A 23,955-nucleotide genomic window follows, 5' to 3' on the forward strand; every position below is an offset into this window, starting at 1 on the left:
GTCCACCCGAACGAATTAATTCCTAGACCAAATATTATAAGAATACTCTCAGTAATTAGCAACAGTTTCGTTGAAATATTTTCCTACAGAGCAAGAAACCACAAATAAAAAATAAAAAAAGAACTTTCTCGGAACGCAGGAGATAAAGCTTCTACAATACTAAATGTGACTGTCTCCTGTTGACGAAGATTAGAACTATCTAAAGAAGCAACCTGCAATTCATGTAGGCTATATGAATATTGTATGAAAGCAATAATGCCAATTAAATGATCACTGAAGTTATAATTAGTGCAGATAACACAATAGAATGCGATGTTGCTTCAGAGCAACAGTGCCCAATAAAGGGTTAATCAGGGCCATCTACTAAAATGAGTCAACCATTTTGCATCCTGCGGCCTATTTTCTCGAGTTCTTTTTCTTCGTACAAAACTATGCACGAAGCATTGCGTCAATATATTTTATCCTGTCAGTACCTAGACAAGTAGAATAAGTAAATCAAAAAGTAATTAAATAATAAAAAATGGCATAAATAAATGATACAAATAATATAAATGTTGATAGAAATAATATTAATAATCAAAAATGCTTATTAGATTAAGTTAATTATGAATGTGACATAAGCGAATCTATTGTGAATGAATACGTTGTTCATATATTGTATGTACGTAATATTAAGAGTCATGAGTAAATAAATTTAATTTGTTACTAGAAATTGTTGTACGTGGTTCCATCTCATAGAGTTTACTAGACATTGAAATATCATACAGTGTGTTTTAAAATTATGTACGGTCCAGAATCCTTTATACCAGGGTTGGCTGGTTTAAACCAAAAAACAAAAAATGTTCGTAAAAGTTTAACTTCGTAAAATCTTGATGAACACATATTTGTGGGCTATCACGTTTCACTCCCATATATTATTCGTACTATATTCAGACCTAAATTCCCCATTCTTTACTCAAAGAGATATTACAAAAGCAACTTTTTTATGTAACTTTATGGATGTTTCTTTTGTGATTTTTTTTATAGTTTGTTATTATTGTTATGCAACCAAAGGAAAATTCTAAATATTGTTTCGTTTTAATAATGTTTACTATTGATAACACATCGAAATACCGTACTTTTTTGGGGAGGGGGGTCATACAAACCCCACTGGAGGCAATTATTAAAATAACAAGTATCTTTGGTAACTATTTATTGTATAAATTGGTCAGAGCCTAAGTGGACTCAAATAATTCGTATCTTTATTCACTTTTCTTACTGATATGCAAAGTAAGTAGTTATATTTCTTTAACTTGGACTAATAAAAGTCGTAGTGAACTGACTTGGACTAAATTAGTTCTTCTGTACTCTGTAGTACTTTGAAATTGTCCATATGTAATTCTGTATAATGGTTCCACTTGTGCAATTGTTTATCTTTTTGTCCTTCTGTCCTAATGACTCTTGGTGATTATATTGACAAATATGTAAAGATTAGTCAACGTATTTTTACCAGGAGTCCTTCGTGAGTAGTTGGCAGACGTATCGCATTTGTGGCCCATTAGTCCCGGTTTCGAGTTCAAATAAAGGGCAATTTCTCTTGGATGTAAGCCGAGAAGCAGTTTGGATTCCGCTTTAAGCTTATGTGGTTCCTTCCAGCATAACCCGGTTGTTGCATACTAACACCAAGGTGAAACAAGCTTATTTCTGTCCATGTGTGATATAAATACATAGAGCAAATTATTTAAACCAAAAAAACCGGGTTTAAACAAAAAAAAAAAACTGTTTTTTTTGTTTTTTTTCAATAAAAACCATGGTTTTTGCCAACCCTGCTTTATACGTATAAATTGTATTAAGAGCATCACAAATACATCTCATATAATACCCCTTGATTCGGGAAACAGCGATGAAGAAAAAAATAATTTGGTTGGTTCTGAATATCACGCTTTTTTCTACTACAGAGAAAAGGAAATATTAGACACACATGATATGCGTTGTATAAAGATACTAATCTGAAAAAACTGAATAATGTTGCTAAGACTTTAATATTTGAATGCATGGTCAGGAATTATTGGGGGTAAACATTAATGAAATACACTGAGTACACTAGAGCTCCGTTTAAATGAATTTGATAGAACCAATGGTGCTTCGCTTGAACGAAAATTTGGTTAGACGGTAATCAAGATTTTTTTGATATACAGTATTGTATATTTGATATGTTCTCAGCGTGAAAAGACGACGTTTTTGACAGCATGTGATGTCTTAGAAACTAAACATACCAAACTAAAACCGTACGACTAAAACAATCAAGCACTAAACTTTCATTAGTCATATACACCTCGAATAGTACCTCCCATTGGTAAATTCAACTTTTGTAGACTATTCAAATTTCACTAAATTTTTAGGAGACACAACAGGCAATAGACTTATATGGAATGCGCATATTACTGATCTAAATAACATATTAAGCCGTATCTGTTTTCTGACTTACAGACTACGTGGTTCTGTGTCAAAAGAAACCTTGCTGTTGTTGTACTGTGATAAATTTCAGTCCCTGTTAACTTATGGAATCATTTTCTGAGGAGCTTCTTATTTCAATGTTACTATTTTTCATCTTCAGAAAAAGGCAATAAGATCTATTTTTAATCTACCACCAAGAATGACATACAAAAGGGTCTTTCAGTCAAATAAAATTTTAACTGTGCCTTGTCTGTACATATACAAAAGTATCATATATGTAAAGAGAAATGAAAGTAGTTTTCTTCGTGTTAACAATGTACACTCATGTCCAAAATTATTGTCGCATGTCTATAAATATGTTGTTGTAGGAATATGATTTGATAAAGAATTTGCCCACTATTTCTTATAATGTTAGTATGTGTATAATCGTCAAACACATGTATGTGGTAAATTTCATGTTAAAAGAGCAGTAAATAAGAACAATAAAACGAAAATAAAATGTTCTTGTCCATTTAGAAACATTTTGTTTTACTCACTCTAAATTTTGTATTTATAATTTTTTCCCTATGAAATTTACCACAAATACACATTCCCCGATTATACACACAGTATCAGTATTAAAAGTATCCTGCAAAATTATTATCAAATTATATTTTTACAAGAAGACAGTTATAAATATGCGACAATCATTTTGGACATGAGTGTACATTCATACAACAGACGACATAAGAATAACATATTCACATCATACCAAAACTATGCGTGCACTAAAAGAAGTGTTCTTCCTATGTCCACTAAATTGTATAATAAGCTCCCGACTTACTTGAAGGATATCAAAACCATTCCAAAATTCAAAAATGAACTCTTCAATTTTTTATGTAACAAAATGTATTATGACATTAATGAATATTTGGGTGATACTTTGTAAAATTAATATAATATCAATTATATTGAAATATCTTATTATTATTTGACAAGTCCTATGTACTGAACTCTGACTGAAAGTGTACGAAATGGATGAATAAAGAATGAATGAAATGAAGTTTAATTCAGCTTGTGAAAAAAAGAGACAGAGAACAAAAAAAAAGTCAAAAACTTAATATTAGATCAACGCTCGTTAGACCAAACCAAATTTGTTTTTTCAAATAAGTCTCACCCAAGTAAATACTTTTTTTCAGTGGTTTGGTTAATCTGGAAATTAGTTAATCGGGATCCGATTAAATGTTTTTTACTGTAAGTCAATAAGGATTTTAGGAGTAGTCTGACAAGTCTATGTGACAGTCATAGTAACATTTCATGACTATGAATGTTATTATACCAGAATGTATACATTAATAAATTTTTCTGATAAAATCTATTTTACGTTTTAGGTGAATGCATTCTTCCAGCTGGGAAAACAACTGATGAAGCAAATAGCACCAATTCTTCGGTTAGAAATAGTAATTGTAGTGCGTGTAGATTAAGATTATGCCTGGAAACCTACAGAATTCCAAAACCGCTTAAGACAAAACTCGCCACTTTCCTTCCAGAAGACTTTCGTAAATCAATTATAACAGAAGAGGAAGTGGAACAAGTAGAGGTGAATAGGGGAAAATATGAGAATCAATCGAAACAACAAAAAAAATCTCTTAAAGATGAGAAACTGTCGTCAGAAACTAGCGTTTCGGATGATGCTAGGGATGTAATCGTCCAAGCGCTTCCATATCGCTGGCTGAAGAAAATTGTATGGAGGAACAACAGCAAGAAACATTGGGATGCGTATGTAGTCAGTCCGGATGGAAGAAGGTTTTCAAGTCGAAGTGAGGTAATGGCGTACGTGGAGGAAACCAAGATACCATATTGTGACAGTCAATACAACTTCGTAATTCCGTCTTATCTGGAAAGAAAGTTTCTTCAGAAAGACGAAGAGAGTGGCTCTAATGACAAACTAAAAGACTGCTGTAGTCTCAAAAGATTGAGAGAAAATGAAAATACAGGCGAGTCGACCGCAAAACGTGCGAAAATTGAAGCAGCTTGGCGATTAAGGAAGAAGGCAAGAAATCAATGTATCAAAATTAAAGGTAGGTGTAGCTACTATTATTTAGGTGTAATTATCTTTTCGTTAAGTTCATGTTTATTTTGTCTGGTAAGGTACGGGGCAAAAATAAACGACGGAAAACGTCATTAGATTTAATGACACTTCGTTTATTCTGGTTCCGTACTTTATTTTGGTGGTGTAGTGACGACTTTGCGCTCTTCTAAGTGTTGACCCTAGATTGGGTATTTACTTACAATAAGGGTTCACTTTTAAGTTTTGTTACATTTTTCGGTTATATTCTTTTCCTTGCCTTTGTGTTGTGATATCAGAACTAGGCAATTTATTATTATTATTATTATTATTATTATTATTATTATTATTATTATTATTATTATTATTATTATTATTATTATTAAAAAAGTAATTCACCCTTTGCAGTGGGAACTTGTGTAATTTTTTACTGCGGTAATAGTAAATACGAGGTGTGTTCAAAAAGCATGCTGTTCGGATCCTACGTCAAGCTGTAGGTCTACGTCTCATATAGCCTCGCTGATCAACGGAACGTTAGATCCTAACTCAACCAACCAACTAATATATATAGTTCTTGACGGCAGCTGCGGAGTAGTCAGTCCCAGAAAAGAGTTGAGTTGATTTTGAGTTTAACGTCCCGTTCAGCAGCGAGGCTATATGAGACATGGACCTACTGCTTAACATGGAATCCGAACTCTTGAGTAGTATTTTGTAAATATTGTAATGACAGTGCACTCGTATTCAATGAGTCAAAATATTGTTTAGGTGCTATTGAAATGTCCTGTTTTGGTTTGGTGGGAAATCACTCACTCTAACGCAACCAACAAATTGGCCGAGATCATGCTTGAATTTGGTTGAGAAAAATACACTTATTGATTTGAGAATCCGAAACATTAATGCCCTTCAAAGTAGTCGCTGGTAACGCACATACTTCTCTCGGAGCTCCTGCCATTATTGGAAACACTTCTGGAACGAAGTTTTTGGCATAGTGAACAACCGTTCCGTCGCATTCCGCATGATGTTTTCTCTTGACTCAAATCGGTTCGTACCCATAAACCCATATTCCATCACCTGTGATTGCGGTGTTCAAATAGTTGGAGTCAGTGTTTGCATTGTGTATCATGTCCTCTATGATGTCCAGACACCATTGCGTCTGCTTCATTGTAAGCAGCTCCAGTACAGATTCCGAGAATACTCTCCTCAAACCCAAATTCTCGTTCAAAATTGAATGTACCAATCCTATGCTTAGCCCTATATCGTTTACAATTTCTTGGACTGTGATACGACGGTCCTGCAGAACCACAGTCCACACTTGCTTGAAGACTTGTCATTCCGGCTTAAGGGCCTACCTGAACGTGGTTCACTGTCCACTGAAGTGTGGTCATCTTTGAAGTGGTTGTACCACTCCTTTATGCGTGAGGTGCTCACGGCATTATCCCGAAAGCCTATTGAATCTTGAGAATGGTTTCCCGCTTGAGTGTCCCCAAGCTTTTGGCAAAGTTTGATGCAATATCGCAGCTTAAGTTTTTCTGTCAAAACCTGAAATCCAAAGACCGCTCACGACACGTCTTCACTCGTTGGCTGACTGGCAGCGACTGACGTTCTCTGCAAACGGGAAAAAATTCGCGACTTGCCATGAGTGTCCTCTTTACGCGGGAAAAAATAACTTATTTTTTGAACACACCTCGTATACTGTATACATAATATAATTGTATACATAATATACATGCAATATAGAATACATAACTGCAATATATATGTAGAGGGAGTACTCTGGATATTATAGTGACGGTGCTTCGCATGATTCTTAGTTTTCTCTTTTTCCTATGGTATTTTTCGCCATACTTCTTCCCACCCGTGTCAGACGAAGGAATATACAAAAGTTTATAGTCTGCTTATAAGTTCAGTCCCTTGAATTGTATTATGTTGTTGAACTGGTTATTATTATTATTATTATTATTATTATTATTATTATTATTATTATTATTATTATTATTATTATTATTATTATTAAATATTCGGAATAGTGTGTATCTGTGTGTATATATTATACCATCTCATCTTTGCAAATCCTTACATCAAATTTCGAACTGCATCCATTAAATATCTTTGGATAAATGCCTAACGAAAGATCTCTTCACTGAAGTCCAGTTTTACGTGGTCAACCATTGTCGTCTCCACACGAGGACCTATTCCAGGCCACCATCTTGCATCTTACTCCAAATACACCCATGACACCAAAATTACTTCTTATTCCTAAAATGCACAAATCTGACAATTCGTTGATAGTCTATTGTTTCCAGTATCATAGCCACACTGAACATATCGACTACTACTTCCAAACCGAGCCTAAGCTTTCATATCATTCTTGCCATCATCGAACCTCTACCTCTCAGTTAGGGTTATCGGGACATCCACCAATCTTTCAGCAGAACCATCCAGTTCTGAAGAAGCAATATTAATGCCATAAAAGGACAAACTGAGCGCAAGTTACAAAAGAGGACACTCTTTTGTAACTTGCGCTCAGTTTGTCCTTTTATGGCTTCAAAATAATTCTTGTTTGAAACTGAGGATCTTACATGGATCAGTTCTGTGAAGAATATTGTTTGTTAGGCAAATTGCATCATCTGAGAAATTCAAGCAAGCTATATAAGACGAAGAAAAGTATACTCATTTATAAGGCATATGCTTCTCCTACGAACTTCAAACACTGCGAAATAGTAGCCTCTCACTTTTTTTTCTTTTTTAATATTCAACTGCAATGCTGAACGTGAGAGAATATTTTCAAAAATGCAATTTTGGAAGAGCAAAAATGAAATTTGCTTTCATTCATAATTATATACATATTATAATCATAATCATAATTATAATATTATCATAATTATATACATATTTAATATATACATCATAATTATATACATATTTCTCTATATATTACCTACGTTATATAGATTTATAGTGCAATAGTTACCGTAAATAAACTTAAATATTGAAAATTTCTACAAGATTGTCTCGCTAGTACTCTTCAACTGAGGATGCCCCTTCATCTTTACCAGTAAATAATTCAGTCATGGAAAATATCATCCTCTTTACTTTAGTAATGCATAAACCCAATATGAATGTTAGATACTTATAACTGGCAAATGTGTGTTCAGTTTGTAGAAACCGTCCAGAAAACCTTCGGTTTCTATCTACTAAGTACTGGCAACGATTTTCACTCAGGTATTGTAATAATATAAAACACGTTTTTGTCTAACATGCTATTACAAAGTTTCATTGTTTTTGCTGGGTTCCCAGTAATGTTTCACATGATTTTATTGTTAATGAATTGGTTAATAAAAACATGAACTCCTTCGCAGATATCAAAACACTTGTAGAATAATAGATTATTGCCTGAATTCTGGTGTAGCATCTGATTCAACAGTGTGTGTGCATGTATAGACTCAGTTTTATCTTGCTCTCGCCAAGTGAACTTTGTGGTGGACAAACACCGTGTGCGTGGGTTTTCTTGGGGTTCTCCCGTTTCCTCCCACTTTCTTCATTCCACCATTTCATTCAGTACTCATCATCACCGTCTCCTTTAGCCTAACCGGCATAGTAAAACTCAAAGATTTCATTTCGTTTCATTTTTTTCAATTTTATCTTATTTCAAACTACTCTGTTTATAGAAGTTTGCTTCCGATACCTGTGAACAAGTTCAGTGCACCATTGTCATCTCCAAATATGAGCCGAGCTCCTTCGTGGCTAAGCGGTTAGCGTACGCGCCCTAGGCGTGGGAGATCTGGGTTCGATTCTCGGTGGAAGTTCATGTGGTTCGGATTCCACGTTAATCAGTAGGTCCACGTCTCATATAGCCTCGCTGCGATATCACACATTTGTACGAAAACGGCACCCGAATCTTCACATTGTCACAGATAAGGACTTAGCCACACTGCTAGAACACCCTTTGCTTTCACTACCAAATAAACAGGACTAGATAGCCATGTTATTCCATTTACAGATATTCCGGTAATGAATCTTATTCTAGCCTGATGGATTTTTGCGCCTTTGGACTCCTAAAACAACCTCTCATACATCAACCTGGCTGAACTGTTCGTGGTCTCTGGAAAGCTAAGAGAAAAGCGTAGGAGAGAATATCCTGCTTATTCTCCAGCGGAGTACCTTACAATGCAAATCATTATGTGGAGCGATTGGTCACAGTACTGGTGGCCCAATTCAATACCACCTGGAATTTCTTGATGTGAGCACTATCCAGGAGCTCACCCACGGGGGGTGACCACCAGGTCCCGAACCCCTTTCCCCAAAACTTCTTAACCCAGCATACATGTGTACATTTTCTCTATAAAACTATACTTGTTTAACATGGAAGTGATTGATGTAGCATGAAAATGAAAACAGTGGTAATCTTTATTTAATGAAAACAGTCTAGTTCTATCATTTTTTTCCCCCTGAAATATAGGTGAAAGTATTTTACAATTACTTATTGTCTTTTCGGCAGAATAATATGCATTCAAAACTACATAGACGTAGTGGTTTTAGCATTGGATCCTCCCGCGAAAGTTTGGACACCTCTCAACAGAAATTTCTGGGTGCGCGTCTGGTACTGTGTCAAACTTATTTCCATGTATTCGGAACAACCTTCTTACAGTGCACGTACTTGTTTGCTCTTGGTTGTAATTTGTCTTCCTGTTTCGAAATAGAAATGGACCTGACACTTACACTGTACATTCTTCTGTTCTCTAGATCCTGGAGTTGCTTCCAAAGACAAAGAACTTAGCATATTCTGTTTCTGGGAACAAAATATTGGAAATGACAAGAATCCTACACAAGTTTTGTTAGACATTCTGAAGGAGGAAAACTTTATGCTGTCCCTGTATAGCATCAGACCAACGCGAAAGACATGGGAAATGATTGCAAACGAAATGGCCAAAAGAGGTGCTCAAATACCAGGAATTGCAACGAAAGCTGGCTATGAGTGTTCAACAAGGTGGAAAGTGTTGAAATATCAGTGTTTTAAATACAAAATTGATTGTCGCCTTGGTAAGATTGACTCTAATCCTCCGAGGTACTACGACGAAGTAATGGAAGTAAATGCATTGGTTCGTAAGCTGTTATTGAAAGTCAATAAAAAGAAACCGTTTGATACAAAGGTAGAGTTGACTGAAAGCAATGATAGTGAAATAACTTCTGCTAGCAATAGTGATTCAACAACTTCAGTGATTGCGGAAGAGTTGGAAAAGAACCATAGAAACACGCTTTGCAGAGAGCGTAAGTATTATTATGATCAATATTGCTATATACGTACATATATATCCGAACTTTTTGTTCAAATATTTCAATGCAAATTTTTAAATGCAAACATTACTAATTATAAAGGTTAAAATTTATACATTATTGCATGAGTACAAGCCAATACTAACATGACTTTCAAGAACAAGTATGTATAAAAAGCACATGTGAAAAATAGTTCTTGCATGCATACCCAGCTTTAAGGTGTTTCAAGCAGTTTGTTTACCGTACCTGCCGCAAAGAAAGATTGTACAGCCTGGTTTTAAAAAAGTTACCACCCACCTATATCTGTTTTAAATCAATCAAGTCCAGTTGGAATCTTTACTCAAATCCACGTATTATAAATTTCTACGCACACTTGCAACAATATGATCTTGAAAAAGGAAATGAGTATTGAAGACTACTATATAATATCTTTCGGAAACTCCACGACCTTCAGCTTTGAGTTTGTTGTAAGCTGTTGTTATTCCCTATTTTTCTGTCTATACTCAAAACACGCAAGTAATTGTATTCTGCATGTGTGCAACTGCAGTGAATCATAGCTTACAATTCTTTGGGATAATCTTAACGATAACGGAGCAGGACAAAAGATACGTCATAGACTTGATGAGAGAAAGTAACCTTATAGCATTTACCCTCTATTTAACTAGGAATTATCATTCGAAGTGCACTTTTTAAAATTGTAATACAGAAGTTAATTATGAAAATGCCAGTGAAACATTATGTGAATTGATATATATATATATATTAATCTTAATTTTCTCATTAAAATTAAAGTCCAACTATAGTGTGGCCGAATGTCCCAGGGAAGCTAAAAAAAAAAAAAAAAAATTCAGTACTGTTCAGTTTCAAGTGTCCTAGAAACTTGTAACCTGATAGAAAGGTTCTCTCCTTTCTACTTATTCACCACCTATATCGACACATTTGTCCATTCTTCTGCCGATACAAGCACCGACATGAAGGACATACAACATTCTAGAACTTCAATTGGCAACCATTTTCTCTTATATTGCACCTAGTGTTTAACTGTGTAACTACTCAGGGAAACTCCTTTAGCCTAGAGGGCATAAGCGTGGAACGTGAAACTAGAATGTCATTTCTTTTCATTTAGTTTAACTGCCTTAACGGTAATATTTATAATGGAGTACTGCTGTAAAGTTATTTTGGTGCACTTGTACTGTGCAATATGCATATATACCCTTAAGTCTTGAAGCAAAGACATCTCACGAGATGGCCTTAACGCAAGGCCAAATAAATGATTTCTTGATGATGATAAACACAATTGAAGTTCATAATTTTTATTACATGTCTTTGTGTACCGAGATTTGTATTTAATTAGTTAACCAAGAAATGTGTATATTTATATATTTATAATGTTAATAAGTGTACTTACTATACTTACTAAATTAAATTTTTAACATTGAAAAATTCTTTAATAAGTTAATAAGCTCTAAACGAACTTTAATAAATTCAGTTTGGAAAATACCTACAAAAGAATAAAATTTATTTGCAGTAGCAGTGCTTTTATAAAAAGAAGATTTTAGACTAGAAGCTGTAGAGACAAAAGGAACAAAATTTTCAATGTTACAGTAAGGAGTTCTTATAGAAATTAAACCATCAATAAAGAATATTATGAGAAAATGTAAGATCGAAAATATAACGGCTGAAGACAAATGATGCAGTTCTTTGATTGTACTAGACAAACTCATATCTTCTATCGTAAGCAGACTAGAGAGTTCTTCTGAATACACTCAATAGTATTTACAAAATATTTGGCTTCATTGTTCCAAATCATCATACCATATTCCAGATGATAATGCACGTTACATATAAAGAATTTTGCAAGTATTAATATTTGAATAATAATAATAATAATAATAATAATAATAATAATAATAAAGATCATGGTTTTACCTTTTTGTATGCTGCGTTGTCTACATTTGTAATAACAGTATTTGATTTAGCACTTTCTGCACAGTTCAGATCCATTTCCAAAATATTCAACCCTTGCTATGCAAGTGCTTTCCAGGAGCCGCAATGGCTCAGTGGTAGGGCGTTGATCTCTAGTGCATGGGGACCGTGGTTGGATCCCAGTTCGCACCAAGTGAGTTTTGTGGTGGATAGACTCCGTGTGCATTGGTTTTCTCGGGGTTCTCTCGTATTCTTCCATTTTCTTCATTCCACCATTTCATTTATTTCTCATCATTACCGTCTCCTGTAGCCCAGCCGGCACAATTGTGGGACGTGAAACTTAAAGCTTTCATTTCATTTCTTGCAAATGCTTTCCACTGTTTCATCTAAGTATCCTAGATTCCAACATGGCGATCAACAGTCTCATACGATACCAAGCATGAAACAGGTCGTTATCATATTTCACGTAATAAAAACAAGTGCATATTACAGTTTCCTGCAGTCTGTGCAATTGGACAGCATCATATGGTTCCAAATAGTCCTTCAGAAACCAGTTGTGCGTGTATGAGAATAATAACATGAGTCATTCTCCAGTATTCCAGAATGGGTGGAGGGAACGAAGTAATCGATAGCTTGTCTGTATCTAATATAGCAGTCAGGTATTAAAGTGATATGCAAACCATCACACGGGTTTAATCTAAGAACATATAGTATATATAGTTGGGCTTTATCATGTGAACATGCCCGCGAAAAGCAAGCGTTTTAGTGACGAGGCTTCAGAATGTAGCAAATTTTTGTATACGAGGACCAAAATACAAGGTTTGTCCTGAAAGTAGTGGCACTGATTTTTTTCTCGCCAAAACGTGGTGAAAGAGGAGGAGGTTATTGCGCTGATTAGGTGGCGGGTATAAGCGTATCAGTCGTCAGTCGTCTCCAAGCCTTCACGGAGTGTAAGTCGAGTTTAAAGTGAATCTCTTTCAAATTGCCTTGTCACCTCCACAATGAATCGTTTGCTAGAACAGTGTTACGCGGTTAAGTTTGGCGTCAAATTGGGTAAAACTGCGAGTGAGACCCATGACATGACCTGAATGGCACAACCCCGCCTCACCTCGTCTGAAAAAAGCCTGCATGAGCAAGTCGAAAATGAAATTGATGTTGATAATCTTGTTTGACTGCAAAAGAATGATTCACAGACTTTGTACCGCCTGGTCAGACTGTCAATGCTGCATTCTACTTGGAAGTACTTGAAAAATTCAGAAAACGTGTCGCCCGCGTCCGTCAGTCCAGCAATCGCTAGATCATGGAAGCTTCATCACGACAGTGCGCCGAGCAACACCGCCTTAGCTGTCATGGACTTCCTGACCAAACATGGCATCACACAGCTTTTCCAGCTATCCTACAACCCAAATGTCGCTTCTGAAGACTTCTTCCTCTTCCTCTGACTGAAAACGGTCATGAATGGACGGCAGCACGAGGAAGCAGAAGAGCATTCCAGTTTCTGCGTTCCAGAGAGCCTTCAGTTATTAATAGAGTAACTGGAAACACTGTGATGATGCAGAAGAGGCATATTTTGAAAACTATGAAGTCAGTGTGTCAAAATTGTGAATGCATTAAAAATATCAGTCTTACTACTTTCCGAACAAACCCTGTATTAACGAAATTTCTATCTAACCTATATATTGTTACTGTTTATAGGTTCTTCAGAACGCAAAACTACCGAGCATCGTATAAAAAGCCTTTGGGAACGAAAAGTTGGAAATGGCAAGACATATACGCAGATCCTGTTGGGGATTTTGAAGGAGGAAACATTTCAGCGACTTGTACATAGTGGCAAACCGAAACAAGAAGCATGGGAACCGATTCTACATGAAATGGCTAAACGAGGCGCGCCAATACCAGGAGACAAGGAAAAAGGAGTGTCCGATTGTTACTTGAGATGGGCTAGATTAAAATCGGAATGCAAATATTACGATAAACCGAAGAATAAATTTACTGTTTCGAGATATTACGATGAAGTAATGGAAGTAAATGCAGTAACTCGTAAATTGTTGTCTTCTGACAAGGGAAGACGAAAAGAATTTCTACCACATTTGGATTCTACAGCCCAATCGAAGGAAAGCTCAGGTTTAGAAATCGATAATAATACCGCTACGTCTACGACTAATAGTAGTGCAGTCTCCGAAAGAGATTCTACAACCGGTAAGTTGCATTTCAGTTTTTTTTTTTTTTTTTTTTTTTTTTTTTTTTGTTGTTGTTGTTGTTGTAATATACTAACCAGCTTTAACCTTATTATTAACGCATATCAAAACACTTTTATATATATATATATATATATTTGTATAAATAATAAAACAGTAGTCTTTAACCACTGCCTGTGTGCAAGTAAGAAGTATTACATTAAAGGTGTGGATACAATTCTTCTTTTCTACGGTAGAATAATTTTACACATAGAGCTTAAACTGACTTCATTATAATACGTTTTAATTAATTTCATATGATTTCGATTTCTGTTCAATATTATATTAGAATAATAATAATTATAACATACGAGGGTCATTTCAAAAGTTCAGCAAACCGAAATATATTATGGAAGTAAATAATTTATTGTACAAAATAACTTAACAGACCTTCAGTATAATCTCCATTCTTGCATACGGAGTACAGCTTCCCAACGTTTTGGGGGCCGCGGTGGCTCAGTGGTACAGCGTTCACCTCTGGTGCTTGGGGTCCCGGGTTCGATCCCAGCCCCCGCCAACTGAACCTTGTGGTGGACAAACACCGTGTGCGTGGGTTTTCTCGGGGTTCTCCCGTTTCCTCTCACTTTCTTCATTCCACTATTTCATTCATTACTCATCATCTCCGTCTCCTTTAGCCTAACCGGCATAAGCGTGGGATGTAACACTCAAATATTTCATTTCATTTCATTTTTCCCCAACGTTTTGGTAAATTCTGTATTCCGAATAGGGCACCTTCTGTTGATCATTGGGGTCACCTCACTGGAAGCTTCGTCAACTGTATCAAAACGTTTTCCACGGAGTCCTTCAATTTGGGAAACAAATCGAAGTCTGGTGGGCTCAATGCTTTGCAACAATTCTTCGTAAGCAAGTCTTCTGCGATTCTGTTACGACATGCCTTCTGGTCTTCACTCACATCATGCGGAACCCATTTGGCAGCGAGTTTTCTCATCTGTAACTTTCCAGTAATGATTCTATACTCATACGCAATTTCCGCACATGCTTTTCGTCTATCCTCTCTCAAAATGTCATTCACAATAATCTCAGAAATGTAGTCTTTTGTAGTTGATGGTTTTCCTCTTCTTGGTTTGTCCGTAGTGCTCAGGCGACCTTCACGGAAACGAGCTGACCACCGTTTTACAGTTCCTACGATCCACTGCACTATTTTCACAAATCTCTCGCAAAGCATTATAAGTTCAGTTTTCCACGTAGAATTTCGATTTTGATATAGGAACACTGGTAATCCGACCTGAGTCGTGTTCACCTTCTATTTTAACACTGAATTTCTCCCAACACAGCTACACGAACCAGCAAACACAAACGCAACCGTCAAACCCAAACTCTGACTCACAACTGACATAAAATTGAACTTGATCACACCACTCAAACGAGTTTGCATCCATAACTCAAACGATCGCGCTTGCGCTGTGCAAGACATTTGAAATTACCCTCGTATAATACATTTATGATTGGAATAACATTTAGGTGGTCGTAGTTGAGTTATGGATAATTAATATGGGGTCGCGAGTAGGAAAAAAGTGCAGAACACTAGTTTAGAGTATGACCTAATTCTACGGTTATGGGATTTGTTAAGTACCAAAGTATTGAATTTTATTGTTAAACGTTCTCATAACTTTCCCTGCCCGCAGAAGGGCAACTAAATTTTATTTCGCTTTCGGAGGTTCTTAAACGGTACGAAAAGAGGACCTCTGGTGTCCTTAATTCGAAATAGAATTTACTTACTCAAATGCATATATAGCATCTTATCACTAGTTTTACTCATATCTATTGCTAAACATAGAATGCCACACCAACAGACCAAAACTATATTCACGAAGAAATTAAATGTCGACTAAAAGCAATCTCGTGTCGCAAATTCTGTCGGAAGAATCTGAAACTTAAAATATATAAAACGATAATCATGCATGTTATTCTGTATGGTTGCGAAACATGGTCGCTTACTCTGACGGAAGAACGTAGACTGAAAGTATTTGAGAATAAGATCCTGAGACGAATATTCGGACCCAAGAAGAATGGGAATGGGGAATGGCGGAAACTTCATAACGAAGAATCACATAATTTATACGGTTTACCAAACATTGTTATGGTCAACAAATATGGGAGGCTTAGGTGGGCAGGTCATGTAGACAGGATGGAAGAAAGTAGGAACGCTTTCAAAGTCGAAAGTAAATAAGGCCAAACGGGAAACAACCATTAGGAAGATCTAGGCGCATATGGAAGTCTAATATTATGATGGATCCGCAGAAATAGGAATACAAAGTAGAAAGTGGATCCAATTAGCTAAGGATAGAATCTAGTAGAGAGCTTTTGTGAACACGGCATTGAATATCTGGGTTTCATAGGCCATAGAGTTAGTTAGTTAGAATGCCACATGAAAACTCATAAGATTTACGCACGAGCCACGAGCGGCATATTAAGAAAATCGAGATCGAAGTGTCGTATGCGGGGAAATAGTGTCCACAAGAGAAAGATTTGAGGGAATCTATTTTAAAAACAGTGTTGCTACTAGCGCGTAACTTAGATTTCTCACTAGGACGCTACCAGCGATAGAAGGAGACGAGGTTACTTTTTCTTGGCTGCAGCGTAATCCATGCATTTGATTGTGTACAACCCATTCTATTCCTGGTGGATCAGTTTAAGCGGATGTGTCCATATTGTTGAGGCTTATACTGAATACCAACGAATAAGGAGGATGGATGCAAAATTTTCTTGATTCCAGAGGGAAAGGGCGATAAAGTTTGATGGGCACTGAGTCTTAATACAGGACTGCAAACACTGTAATGTGAGTACTGTATTGATACATCCCAGAATACCTAAGTCCTCAATTTGTAAATGCGTACGCTAAGGGAAGTAAAACAGATAAACAGATTCCAATGTTTTGCCTAGAATAGAGTACCACACGAAATCCTATAGTCAAGTAGCTCAAAGTTTATATATATATGTGTGTGTAAGTGTGTGTGTGTGTGTGTGTGTGTGTAATGTTATATATATAATATTTCGCTCAACCGGCGCTACATCTAAGGTTTGACACCACAGTTTGGTAAAATGTGTTAACACCGTAGGTAGTATGTCGCGTCAAATTTTGGTATCACTAATTTTTTGGATGCCATTTTGTGTTTTCATTATGTGACTTCGGTCAGATTCGGGAGTCGTTTGGTTAAAATGCGCATAACTCCAGTTAGAATGGAGCGAGTTAAATAATGTTGACACCAATGAGAGGTAATGAAATGCTCTACAGAAGCATTGGTACGCAATCACTGCTGCATTCCGTGTTAATGGATGCATGCGAGTCGATGTGTTTTTTGATCAATATAATGAACTGTTAATGAAGGCTGGAGAACGTGACCGAAGAAGTGTTTCTACAGGACTAGAAGTCAGGATTACATGATAAACCAATCTAGCCCAAAAGAATGGTCGAAATATATTGAAACTCCTAAAAATAAGGTGAATATGTGTGAATTTCTGATTAACACTTGGTGCGAAATGGCACAAGAGAACTTCAGACAGGACAGCAATAGTTCTTGGGGTCGATTCAGAAATGGGACAGTTAACTAGAGGACATTGTAAGGAATTGTCGGTTCTAATAATGGATCATGAAGAAGCATATTGTAGAACTCTGTCCCATATAGGTTGTAGGTAGAGCGTCCGGAATCGACTACCGGCTTTTATTATAAAATTTCCACTATAAACAGTTTTTTACAAAAATACTATACAGATAATTTCTCTAAGTTTGCAAGGTGAGATGTAGGTAGTCTTTGACCGTAAGGTCGCAGACAGAACCCCGTAGCAGGCAAAGTAGAGCGGCGTTAGGGGTCCAATGCTCCGTGGCAAGCAAAGGGTTGGTTAGGAACCACAGAGTTCCGTAGCAGGCTTAGCGGCTGAGGTTAGGATCCCGAACAGCCCTGTAGCAGGTTAAGCCGGGAGAAAGAATAGACCAAGAGTCCCGTAGAAGACTAGAGGCCTGGGGTTAGGTTACTCCTAATATTCCGTTGCAAACAGTAGGAGGGACACCAGAAAACTGGTACGAGTCTGCTGTCGTCCATCAAATTTATAGGGGTCTTCGGACGGCGGCGGCGCTGCTGCTCCTCTGTTGTCGTCTGCTTCGTGGGAGGAGGCAGAAGTCCGTCGTCTGTAGGTGATAGTGGGTCCATCTGGTGTGTAGAATCCTCTTGCAAAACCATGTGGTGGTGGTTGTAAACATAAGCGTAAAGTTGTTTGTATACAACACGACGTGAGACATTACAATATACACGCTTGCTTCTACGTCATGCTGCACAGGCTCCTAAGGACCACAAAAAAATCGTGATTCAATCCTCTGACAAATGTAGCTGTACTATGCACTGCACACTTCAGCGAAATTGGCTCTGAAGAATTGTGGTTTCGTACAGGAGTAAAAAATAAATTGCGGTACATTCCGATACACAAGCTGGCTGTTGATTTGGGTCTTAGACTACGCGATACACTATTACCCTTCCATGCTCTGACTGGATGTAACTCCACGAACTCGTTCACAGCAATTGGAAAGAAAAGAACCTTCAAAATGCTGTGTGAAAATGAGCCATATCAGAAAGGTATTTACAAGTTTGGTATGAATGTAACACTTACTGAAGATATTATTTCAGCATGTGAATCATGTAGGTTGTAAATACAAGGTGAGAAGGCTCGCATCAAAACTGATGCTGTACGATACATATTATTTTACCAAAAAGGACGGAAAAACGAGCTACTGCCTTCAACAACAGACGATTTGCTGCAACACCTGAAGTGTACAAATTATCAATCCTTCATTTGGAAGAAAGCACTAGTTTCAAGCCAAGATCTCCCATCACCTGAAGAACATGGCTGGCGCAACTACCATAGTGTTCTAAACCTGCGTCGATGAAAAAAGAGCATCAAGTGAACTAACTGAACTTCTAGTGTGTCCATGTTTCAAATCACATTCTGCAAGGATAGACTGTCCACGCATGGTGCAAAATCTTTCGTGTACGGAAACGGAAGCATGTTCTTGTATGGCATGTGAGGAATGCCAAAACCCACATACACACCTATATGGACGTTAAATGACTCAGGTAGTGATAAGAATGACATTTAAGAAGTTATCAGTAATACAGTAGACGTATGTCTAGTGCAAATGGTGAAATTTAACATGTAAAGCTGAAAGTAAAGGTGAATAAAATCATAATATAATAAAATATTTTATATAGAGCATTTCATTACCTCTGATTTGGTGTCAACATTATTTAAATCGCTCCATTCTAACCGGAGTTATGCACATTTCAATCCAGCGACTCCCGAACATGACCGAAGTCACGTAATCACAACGAAAATGGCATCCATAAAATTAGTGATACCACGATTTGACATGATAAACTACCTAGGATGTTCATTTATACCACATTCTACCAAACTATGCTGTCAAACCTTAGATGTAACGTCAAATTGTTATATCATTAACTTTATGGGCGCGATTTTGGATCGTGACCACGTGACTTCGATCACGTTTGGGACTTGTTGCCTTCAAATATAATAGAGCATTTCATTGTCTTTCATTTTGTGTCAAAATTATTTAAACCGCTCCACTCTAACCGAAGTTACGCACATTTTAATCCTACGACTCCAAAACGTGACAGAAGTCATCTGATCAAAACAAAATTTCGTCCATAAAGTTTGGACACCACAATTTGACGTGACATACTACCTAGGGTGTATAACTAGGTATATAAACTCCTTATTAAAAATAAGCGGACTTATGTTCCAGCGTTTTGGAATATTTCCGTTTGGACTTCTTCATGTGAATCTACCCGCGAAAAGCTAGCGTTCCAGTCATAAAGCTACGGGATGTAACAAAACCTTCACATATTAATATGAAAATATTACCGGAAATTTAACCTTCATTTTTTTCAGCTTCTTCAGAGCGCAAAATTACAAAGCGTCGTGTAAAATACCTTTGGGAACGGAAAGTTGGAAATGGTAAGACTTATACGCAGATTCTGTTGGAGATTTTGAAGGAGGAAAAATTTCAGCTACTTGTACATAGTGACAAACCGAAACAAGAAGCATGGGAACCGATTCTACATGAAATGGCTAAACGAGGCGCGCCAATACCAGGAGACAAGGAAAAAGGAGTGTCCAATTGTTACTTGAGATGGGCTAGATTAAAATCGGATTGTAAACATTACAACAAACCCAAGAATAAATTAACGGTTTCGAAATATTATGGAGAAGTAATGGAAGTAAACGCAGTAACTCGTAAATTATTGTCTTCTGACAATGGAAGAGGAGAAGAATGTCTACTAGATTTGAATTGTATAGCCCAGTCGAAGAAAAGTTCAGACTTAGAAATCGATAATACTACTGTTACGTCTACGACTAATAGTAGTGCACTGCCTTCTGCAGTTTCCAAAGGAGATTCTACAACCGGTAAGTTGCATTTCAGTTTCTTTGATTGTAATATACTAACCAGTTTTAACCTTATTCTTAACGCATATTAACACACACTATGTATTTTATGTATAAATAATAAAACAGTAGTCTTTAACCACCGCCTGTATGCAAGTAAGAAGGCTCGAGTATTACATTAACGGTGTGGATACAATTCTTTTCTTCTACAGTAGAATAATTTCATACTTAGAGCTTAAACTGACTTCATTATAATACATTTCAAGTAATTTCATATGCTTTCGATTTCTGTTTAATATTATACTAGAATAATAATAATTATTGTAATATACGTTGGTCATTTCAAAAGTTCTGCACACGAAAATATATTATGGAGGTAAATAAATTATTGTACAAATTACCTTTACAGACCTTCAGTATAATCTCCATTCTTGCATACGGAGTACAGCTTCCCAGCGTTTTAGTAAATTCTGTATTCCGAATAGGGCAGCTTCATTATTGACCTGTTGATCACTCGGGTCACCTCACTGGAAGCTTCGTCAACTCTATCAAAACTTTTTCCACGGAGTGGTTCCTCCAATTTGGGAAACAAATCAAAGTTGGTGGGCTCAATCCTTTGCATCAATTCTTCGTAGAAACTGATCTCCTTCTGTTCGGTAACGTTGAAGCAAGTCTGCGATTCTTTTACGATATGCCTTCTGCTCTTCACTCACATCATGCGGAACCCATCTCGCAGCGGGTTTTCTCATCTGTAACTTTTCAGTAATGATTCTATACTCATATGCAATTTCCTCACATGCGTTTCGTCTATCCTCTCTCAAAATGTCATTCACAATAATCTCAGAGGTGTAATCGTTTGTAGTTGATGGTCTTCCACTTCTTAGGAGACTGCAGTGCTTACACGACCTTCACGGAAACGAGCTTATCACCGTTTTACAGTTCTACGATCCACTGCACTATTTTCACAAATCTCTCGCAAAGCATTATAAGTTCAGTTTTCCATGCAAAATTTTCTTGATTCCAGAGGGAAAGGGCGCAAAAGTTTAATGGGCATTGGGTCTTAATACAGGACTGCAAACACGCATGTGAGTACTATATTGATACATCCCAGAATACCTAAGTCCTCAAGTTGTAAATGCATACGCTAAGGGAGGTAAAACAGATTCCAATGTTTTGCCCAGAATAGAGTAACACACGAAACCCTAACTTAGTCATATAATTAGGCATGAAAGCTCCTCATTAAAAATAAGTGGACTTGTGTCCCAGTGTTTTGGAAAATTTCCGTTTAAACTTCTTCATGTGAATATACCCGCGAAATGCTAGCGTCTTAGAGTTGAGGCTCTGGGATGTAGCAAAATCTTCACATATGAGTATGAAAATATTAGCGGAAATTTAACCTTCATTTTTTTTTTTCAGCTTCTTCAGAACGCAAAATTACAAAGCGTCGTGTAAAACGCCTTTTTGAACGGAAAGTTGGAAATGGTAAGACTTATACACAGGTTCTGTTGAAGATTTTGAAGGAGGAAAAATTTCAGCGACTTGTACATAGTTACAAACCGAAACAAGAAGCATGGGAACCGATTCTACATGAAATGGCTAAACGAGGCGCGCCAATACCAGGAGACAAGGAACAAGGAGTGTCTAGATGTTACAACAGATGGAATGCATTAAAATGGGCATGTGATTATTACACCAAAGCCTTTGGTTTAGACAAAAATAAAGTTAATGCCCCGAAATACTACGATGAAGTAATGGAAGTGAATGCAGTGACTCGTAAACTGTCTTTGCAAGTCAAGAAAAGAGGAAGAATACCTCTATCACATTTAGATGGTACAATTCACGTGAAGGAGAGCCCAGGTTTAGAAGGCGATAATAATGCAAATGATAGTCCAGGAACTTCTGCTGTCTCTGAAGAGAACTCTACAAAGCGTAAGTTGCAATGCAAGTTTACTTTGATTGTAATATAATTATTACTTTTAACCGTATTGCAAGTTTATTTTTGTGTATTTACACAACTTTATATATAAATAATAGAATAGTTAGTATTCTTTAACCGCTATCTGTATGCAATTAAGCAGGTATGAGTTTCACGTTAAAGTTATGAATACACTTGTTTACTTGAACAGAGTGGCCCCGCGTACCGTAGTCGCTAACGCTCTCGCCTTCGGTGCGAGCGGTCCCGGGTTTGATTTCCTGGCCACGCGTATCATAGTCCCTAATGCTGTCGCCTTTGGTGCGAGCTATCCCGGGTTTGATTTCCTGCAGGGACACTCGGTCGGAACGATGTAACAGGTTATGAAGCCAGCCATTCTGAGTGAATTTTTTCCAAGGTTTTTCTCCTTCATACCAGGCAAATACTGAGATGGTACGTAATAGCACATCTCCAGGTACTTAAAGTACAGGTCCCAGGCCACTTCCTTCCTTCTCCCTTTCCCAGACACTGTGCTCGCTGTGGACCGTCATTCCTCATATGTAACGGGACTAAAGCATAGATGCCCACAATCATGTATACATAAATAAAAATGTATGTGAATAGTAATAGAAAAGAAGGTGTATCTTGCACTATATGTGTATACAGTGTATCCATAAAAATAATATATTTTATAGTGGTATTACGTCGCTTCGGATAATCGTCTTTAAATAAAATTGAACACATTTGAAAGAAAAATTCAAATATTTTCGTGCATGTCAACAATGGACAACAATGTCAATAATGAATGGAATCAAACACAGAAAAAAGTAAATTCATTCATGTTTACTTTATGCTCACCAATCGGTGAGCACACTTGTATTTACATGCTCAATAACTGGTTATTTCCACAATTGGTAGGTAGGGTATTCCAACACCTACTCACTGGCATTTTCATGTTGGGGAACATCTGCATGAGCGCCTTCCAGGAAGATGGATTGAACGTGCCGGAAATGATGATAATGTCTTCTACAGTTGGCCGCCGCAGTCACCTCACATGACAGTCTGTGACTTCTTTTTATGGGGTTACGTAAAGGATTGCGTCTATGACCCCCATTGCCTCCAAACCTGCAAGAAATTCGTATCAGTGCTGCCATCCAGTCCATTTCATCAGATATGTTGAAGCGTATGTGTCGTGAATGGGAATATCATCTTGATGTGTGCATCACCACTCGTGGGGACCCCATTCAATGTTCATTTAAATACAATTATTCAAAGCGACGTAATATCATTTTAAAGTATGACAGTATTTTTATGGACATGCTGTATATTGCAAGGTTTCACATGTACTGCCAACACTACGTGCTGGGTATAAACACACTTCAGACGACAGCCACGAAAAAAACGTCGTTAGCGATCGACAAGTGACGTGGATTCAAGCAGTCAGCAACATTTGTGGATAAACGGAGCTGAAGCATCGCAAAAGGCATCAGTCTATACTGATTGATCATCCACCACTTTCTAGGTTGCCTGTTTTGAGATCTCCATATTCTCCACTCTCTAGAACGCCTGGTCTCTGCAAGCACTTCACCACTCCCTAGGACGCCTGGTCTCTGCAAGCACTTCACCACTCCCTAGGACGCCTGGTCTCTGCAAGCACTTCACCACTCCCTAGGACGCCTGGTCTCTGCAAGTACTTCACCACTCCC

The 23,955-nt window shown here is 37.1% G+C and overlaps 1 protein-coding gene across 9 annotated transcripts in view; it reads left to right on the plus strand.

Annotated features, from left to right (window-relative positions):
• The window catches only part of LOC145690935 (uncharacterized), a 172,330-nt gene that overhangs the window by 112,858 nt on the left and 35,517 nt on the right, over window positions 1-23,955 (plus strand). For 8 of the 9 annotated variants that reach the window (XM_081766382.1, XM_081766381.1, XM_081766384.1 and 5 more), the window contains 5 exons: window positions 3,807-4,496; window positions 9,227-9,751; window positions 13,379-13,882; window positions 19,843-20,358; window positions 21,754-22,266. In XM_081766382.1, coding sequence (XP_081622508.1) covers window positions 3,807-4,496; window positions 9,227-9,751; window positions 13,379-13,882; window positions 19,843-20,358; window positions 21,754-22,266 — 2,748 coding nt within the window. The remainder of the gene's footprint in view (window positions 1-3,806; window positions 4,497-9,226; window positions 9,752-13,378; window positions 13,883-19,842; window positions 20,359-21,753; window positions 22,267-23,955) is intronic. The other variant, XM_081766389.1, reaches the window with a different exon arrangement.

Source organism: Thermobia domestica, chromosome 7, assembly GCF_964235325.1.
Source record: "Thermobia domestica chromosome 7, izTheDome1.hap1.1, whole genome shotgun sequence".
Classification (NCBI taxonomy): Eukaryota; Metazoa; Arthropoda; class Insecta; order Zygentoma; family Lepismatidae; genus Thermobia; species Thermobia domestica.